At 41.8% G+C, this 7378-nt stretch overlaps 1 protein-coding gene across 1 annotated transcript; it reads left to right on the forward strand.

Annotated features, from left to right (window-relative positions):
• Positions 1-1574: 1574 nt before the first annotated feature.
• On the forward strand, positions 1575-6005 carry LOC146969669 (uncharacterized). Its single transcript, XM_085803672.1, has 2 exons — positions 1575-1792; positions 1977-6005. Exons 1-2 carry the CDS (start codon positions 1693-1695, stop codon positions 5606-5608), a joined length of 3732 nt encoding a protein of 1243 aa, XP_085659798.1. The 5' UTR covers positions 1575-1692; the 3' UTR covers positions 5609-6005.
• Positions 6006-7378: the final 1373 nt, after the last annotated feature.

A 7378-nucleotide genomic window follows, 5' to 3' on the forward strand; every position in this document is an offset into this window, starting at 1 on the left:
AGACCTCTGTCTGAAGCTATAAGAAGATCATTAGAAAGCTTCAAAGAGCTCGTTGCTGTGCAGATGTTCATGTAGCTGCTCCAGGACAACCTTCTCGAGGATCTTAGAGATGTAAGGAAGGTTGGATATAGGCCTATAGTTGGCTAGGACATCTGGGTCAAGAGAAGGTTTTTTAAATAAAGGGTTAATGACAGCCACCTTGAAGGCCTGTGGCACATAGCCTGTGACTAGGGAAAGATTGATTTGGTTCAATATAGAAATGTTAACTACATCCTTAGGTAGTCTTGTCGGGACGGGATCCAGCAGACAAGTGGCTGACTTGGAAGAAGTAATTGCAGAGGTTAAGTCTGACAGGTTGATGGGGGAGAAGCTGTCCAAGTGTGCACCAAGTCTGGGAGGTGCTTCTATGGGTACTATAAAGATTTCTGTCTCTGTTAGTTTTGAGTGTGTGGTACCCTGTATTTTGGGTGTACCAGTTTTTACCTGAGTGTGTTGCTGGGTTTGAAACATACAGGGATTTGATGTTTGTTAAAAATCCTCCTGAGTTTCTCTGATACCCCAGACACGTATGGGATACGTGTTTTTGCGTTTGTCTTTCATTTCCTCAGCACCCTCAGAGTTGGTATTCTTTCTGGAGCATGTTGCTGTTTTATCAAGAGTCCAGATAACTCCCAGTTTGTGCTCCAGTGGATGGTGTGAGTCAAATAGAAGATATTGGTCTGTGTGTGGGTTTCCTATCTACCCCAATGTGGAGGCTCCGGTCTTCACCAAAGTTAATGTCACAATCCAAAAAATGTAGGTGCTTGTCCTTACCATCTTCTCTAGTGAACTTTATGTTTTTGTCCACTGAGTTGATGTGTTCAGAGAATACCTGGAAAACTTGGGTTTTGATTTTCACCCATGTGTCGTCACATACCTGAACCAATGGCTTGGAGGCGTTCCTTTGTGAGGAACATGCAACTGAACAAGACGAAACTATGGTTTCTTATGTTGTGACCCCCACAGAGGTTAAATACATGGGTCTGTCTCCACTGTTTTGTCAGACTAGTGAGGAGTAGTCAGACCAATGCATTACATACTGATAAAGCCCTTTCGATAAGAGGCGGAACCTAAACAAGTCCAGTTACCTTCGATTCACTTGTTGCCCAGATATATCTTATTCTTGATGAAGCTGAGGTTCTCCAATATGTGCAGTATGAGGTTGCAGGTTTTCTTCCCATCTGTTTCTGTCTGTACTGCAAGAAAATCCAACTTGCAACAACAAGTAGCTTAGTTGTTGAGTAGTCTGAGCTAAATGAAGTTTGCTGCTGCGATTAGCCTCTCATTGGCCAGAACGAGCCAACCAGCGGAAGTTCTGCCTTCCCGTTGCAGTTTTCACAGTCCACTCTGAGAAAGGAAACAACAACAGGAACCACAGGTATTTCGATATGACTGTTAAGATATTCAGGAGTATGTTTACGCCATTTGCTATCCAAGAAGGACATTGTGGCTTGTTTGCCGACCGACTACGACTAACGCCTTTTAATAAGGTATGCTACAGGAAGTCAGTCCTGACATCTGTGCTGAGTTTCTCTTTTGAAATCAATTACTTTCTCTGTCTGAAGCACTCTAGGACAATTTAATTAGTTTCAGCTGCTGATAATTAAGTTGTTTGTTTGCTTTTTTGTTTTCCAGTTGAAATTTAGCTACATCATGGCCTCGCCTGGTGATGAGACCATACAGATTGCAGCCCTTGGAAGACCATTCCAGCTTGGCATGCTGTATGACTGCAGGAGGGACCTTCTTGTTCCAGGTAGGGATAGCTAACCCTAACCCCTCAGAGCCTCAGTGAAACTTAACAAGAATACATGGATAAATATACAGCTTCAAAACTATTGTAACAAACACTTCAGTACCTGGTTTGTGTCATTTGGATAGGACATTTAAGTTTCTGAACTCTTTTTTGACTTACCATTGTGTCATTAATGTGTCAACAGGTGTAACTATGTGGGATCCAGATCAGCTGAAAAGTAATACAAGTGTTCAACATCAAAATAACACTGACTTCAATGTCACCACATCAGATTCAATAGAAGAGAAATCAAACTCATTAAAGATTTCTGGCTCTCTGAAGCTGAGCATCTTGGGAGGACTGGTAGATATGGGGGGATCAGCAAAATACTTCCAAGACACAAAGAAATCTGACAAACAACCCCGCATGACTCTTCAGTATAAAACAACAATAAAGTTTGAATCATTAACGATGGCTCACCTGGGTCGTGGACAGGTGACTCATCCTAATGTGTTTGAGGACGACACTGCCACTCATGTGGTCACAGCCATCTTGTATGGAGCTGGTGCTTACTTTGTGTTTGACAGAGAATCATCATCAGAGGAAGATAAGAAACAAGTGGAAGGGGAGGCTAAAGTCATGTTCAATAAACTGAAGCACCTCACAGCAAATTGTGAAGCATCTGTCAACATGAACAAAGAAGAGGAAGCAGCAGTAGAAAAGTTTAGCTGCATGTTTCATGGAGACTTCAAGTTACCTTCCAACCCAACGTCCTTCAGTGATGCTGTGAGTGTTTACAGAAACCTTCCTAATATGCTTGGTGGGGATGGAGAACATGCTGTCCCTCTCAGGGTGTGGCTCTACCCTCTGGTGAAGCTGGATTCAAGAGCAGCAAGACTCCAAAGAGACATCAGCAGTGCTCTCATCAGAAACTCTTCAGAAACTATAGAGAGTTTGAACCAGACAGAGATGAGATGCAGAGACCTGCTGAGAGGCACAGCAGCAGCAACATTTCCTGCCATGGAAAAGAAGGTTCAGGATTTGATGCAGATGTGCAAACATTACAAGTATGACTTCATGCAGAAGCTCGGGTCAGTGCTTCCTTCAATCCGAGGGGGTGGGAACGAGGAAAGTGTCCTGGAGGAGATCCTCAAGGCACATGAGAAGTCACCATTCAACAGTAAAGACCTGGATCAGTGGCTAAAAACCAAGGGGAAGGAATCAGACACACTGAAATCCTACCTTAAGCAGCTGGAGGAACTAGATGTGAAGATGGATGATGAGCTGGATGACCTCTTGTCTGATTTAAACCTCAGAAATGTTGTGTGCTTTTCATTTACCTCAGTAGAGCAGCCTGATAGTTTCCTGGTCAAACTGTCCAATCACCTGAAACCAGCAGGAATGATGGACACAGCTGGAGAATCCTCTGATCTAACCACCAGAGACTCAGACTGGCTCACCACTGAGACCAGACAGACTATGAGGACACAACTGAAACTGTTTAAAGAACTCAAGAAGGTGAACAGCAGTGATGACACCAGATTCATATCTGCAGCAAAATATGATGGACGTCATCCTGGGGCGTGTATTTTCATATTTGAAGAAGGATCAGATGAACCAGTCCACTTCCCTCCATCAAAACCTGCCACCCCAACAGCTGCTGCTGTTTCATATGATACAATAACAGTGAGAGCAGCACCTGAACCAGATCCTGGATCTGTAGAGTACAGAGTAGAACACAGAATCAAACAGGAAGGAAACCCTCAGTGGGCATCTGAACCACTGAAGAAGAACCAGGAGGAAGTGACTCTGTCAGGACTTAGGCCAAACACTGAGTATGAGATCAGAGTCACAGCTGTGGGCAAATTCAGCTACACTGTCAGCAGTGACATCTGCACAGCTGTGACCCTCATAACAGCTGGTCCACCAACTCAGGTAAGAGACACCAAAGTGAAAGCAAACTCGATCACTCTGACATGGAGCACCCCGTCTGTCCAAATGTGTGAATCAGTAGCAGGCTACATCATTGAGTTCAAGGAGGAGAACAGCAGTCAGTGGCAGAGCAGAGACACCAGGGAGGAGGTGTACACTTTCACTCTGAAGAACCTTAAACGCAACACGGTCTACTCCATCAGGATGCGCACAGATGTTGGTTTTGGACGGAGTCGGCCTGGAGCAGAGCTCAAGATTAAAACTAAGAAAGAACCAGTGGATAACCCAGACTTCACTCTCCTCCCAAGTGATCCACCTGTCTACCTCTTAAATCTGAAACCAGCAGGACATGGTAAGTTCAACAAAAAGGTTTTTGGAAGGACACCAGCCAAAAACTCATCAAACAAAACCATCATGGTTGTTGGAGCCACTGGATCTGGAAAGACCACCCTGATCAACGGCATGATCAACTACATCCTAGGAGTTGACTGGGAGGACAACTACAGATTTAAACTGATAGATGAAGAAACTCAAGAATCACAAGCGTGCAGTCAGACCTCAGAGGTGACAGCCTATCAGATCAACCACAGAGATGGTTTCCAAGTTCCATACTCCCTCACAATCATCGACACTCCAGGGTATGGAGACACAAGAGGAATCACACAGGACAAAAAAATCACAGACAAAATCAGAGAGTTTTTCTCTGTCAAAAGTGGAATTGACAGCATTAATGCAGTGTGTTTTGTAGTTCCGTCAGCTTCAGTTCGTCTAACACACACACAGAAGTACATCTTTGATGCCATCCTCTCCATTTTTGGGAAGGACATTGCCAGAAACATTGTTGCTCTGGTCACTTTTGCTGATGGTAAAACGCCTCCAGTCCTGAAGGCGATCGAAGCTGCTGAGATCCCATGTGCTACAAACCCTGATGGCTCTGTTCTCAATTTCAAATTCAACAACTCTGTGCTTTTTGCCAAAAACACAGGAGCCAAGGCTCACGAGGACGACTTTGATCACATGGTCTGGAAAATGGGGAAAGTCAGTATGAAAACATTCTTCACTCATCTATCCAGCATGGATCCCCAGAGTCTGACCCTGACCAAGGAGGTTCTCCAAGAGCGTGAACAACTTGAGGCGACTATTGAAGGTGTGCAGCCAATTATACAAAATGGTTTGTCAAAACTGGAGGAAATAAACATGACAAAAGCTGCACTCAAAAACCACGAGACCCACATGAAGGAGAACAAGGACTTTGATTATGAAACAGTGGACGAAATTATGATAAAGATTGATCTTCCACCAAGAACCTATGTCACCAACTGCCTCACTTGCAACTCCACCTGCCATTATCCTTGTGGGATACCAAATGACGAGGGTAAAAAAGGGTGTGCTGCTATGAGAAATGGAAACTGCACAGTGTGTGTGGGAAAGTGTGTGTGGAGCGTCCACCGCAACAATTCGTTCCGAATTGACACAAAACGTGTAACAGTGAAGAAGACGTATCAGGAACTGAAGAAGAAATATGAGGAGGCGCTGGGACAGAAGATGAATAAAGAGAAAATCATGAAACAGTTGGAAGTAGAATACGAGCAGGTGCAGAAGAAAATCATAGAAATGATGGAAACATTAGTGAAATGCCTGGAACGTCTGAGAGAGATCGCACTCTGTCCAGATCCGTTGTCTACTCCAGATTACATTGATCTCCTGATACAGACAGAGGAACGTGAGGCCAAACCTGGATTTCAGCAGCGAATCAAAGAGCTGCACAGTGTCAGAGAGCGAGCAGTTCTTCTGAACAAGTTGGCAGAGGGAGTTGATCTGACTGGAGAAGAGAAGTCAGTGTTTGAGAAGATGAAGTCCAAGGTGAAGGGGATATTCAACAATCCACTCAGTTGGTTTAAATAACTTGAAAACCTTCTGAAACCAGAACCTGTGAAACAACCTGCAGTAAAAACAGTTCATCAGTGTGACTGTGGTGGATCAGCAGTAGTTTTAGTTTCTATGTACCAACATGTTAGCTATGCCGGCGAATGTTGATGAGACATTATGAGTTTTACCTTTTTGCTTCCATTTAGATTTAGATGTTAATGCAATGATGCGTTTAAAGCAGCAATGAAATATTCGTGATGACTAATTGTGTTTGTTTTTTTCAGCTTTATTCTTAAATTTCGGATTTAAAGCATCAAACGTATCATAAGATTCATCATACATTTGATACTTGTTCTTTCTTCATTTTGTACTTGTTCTTCACATTGTGTAGGTCGTACTACTCTTTTGCACTGTGTTACTTATACGGACATTCGTACTGATCTATTTAGTACACAGTCCTATTTTAATTTTAATGATCTTGATGATATGAATAAATTGTGTGTAATTTTAGCTGGCAAACATTGCATTAACGTATGTGCCAAAGCCTGCCACCTCATCCTCAATAGAAGACTGTCTCTCATGAGTTCCAGTTCATAAAACAATTGTTTTGTTTGTATGGTACTATAATGTACGTTTTTATTCATGATTTTATTAGTTGGTGTCTCACAACTCTCTTTTTGAGTGGTCCCCATCACTTTTAATTTTGTCAAAGTGGAACGGGTAATTTTGTAATGAATATTGTATTTTTATATTGTCTCTGGATTTTTATTGTGTGTTGTGGAGTGACACCGAAATAAAGCGTATCTATCTATCTCTATCTATCTACTATTGGGCGATAACCACCATCTAAATGATGTTAATAATAATGATCGATCCCTCTTAACGTCAACCCAAGCTTTAAACATGTCAAGGCTGACCTCTGTGGTGTTTAGAGGAGTTCAGTGTGATTGGTGTGAAGCACTCCTCATTGCTTTGTTCATTTAGTGGTGATTCTGTTGACATTAATCATGTGATCAGTTCATCAGTTTGTGGTTTGTTTGTTTTTTTTCTCCTGTTTTGTTCTCATTTTGATTATAACTTTTTGTTGTTTCTATCCAGTTGTATTAAAGTGACATGACTTTTGTAGAGAAATGTTAGTTTTCTTTACTCATGTTTTTCCTCCAATCAAATAGTAACTCAGTCAGTCGTTTTGAAACTCATTTGTGAATGAAATCAATCAGCTTCTGTTGCACCTGAGTGTTGACGTCCATCAGCTCTTAAAGGATTCTGGTAGATGGTGATTTTTAAAGATTGTGGCTCTTAATCATGTTTTTATATTTTGTTTTATTTTGGGGACACTGGAGAGTTTGATGATTTAATTATAACTGTGTCATGTGACTTATACTCAATAAAAATATCCTCAGAATGTGACAGCTCTGGTCTCTGGTCTATTGACTGATTTTTTAAAAATATGTACAGATATTCAAGTTCTCAGTGATACTGCAGAAACATAATATTAATCCAGAAAATAAACAGTAATTGTGCTGACTAAACATTTGACACCTGAGACTTAATATGTGTTTGTGTAGCAGAGTTGGAAATGACTTCTCTCCTGAGCCTCATGCTGAGCTGATGTGTGTAGTTTGGAGCCATCTAGTGGATTAATGTTGCAACTGCAGCAAAGAGGTTTTTAAACACTATTTTACATTTCTACTGTAATTCATACAAGTTCTACAAACTTGTCTTGTGACAGTGACATTTACCTTTAAAATTATCCACAGCTTTTACTTGAATGTTTACAGTTTTGTAAAATGCTGTAATCAGTGT

The sequence above is a fragment of the Trachurus japonicus genome, chromosome 17 (assembly GCF_045865225.1).
Source record: "Trachurus japonicus isolate A0001 chromosome 17, Traja_1.0".
NCBI lineage: Eukaryota > Metazoa > Chordata > Actinopteri > Carangiformes > Carangidae > Trachurus > Trachurus japonicus.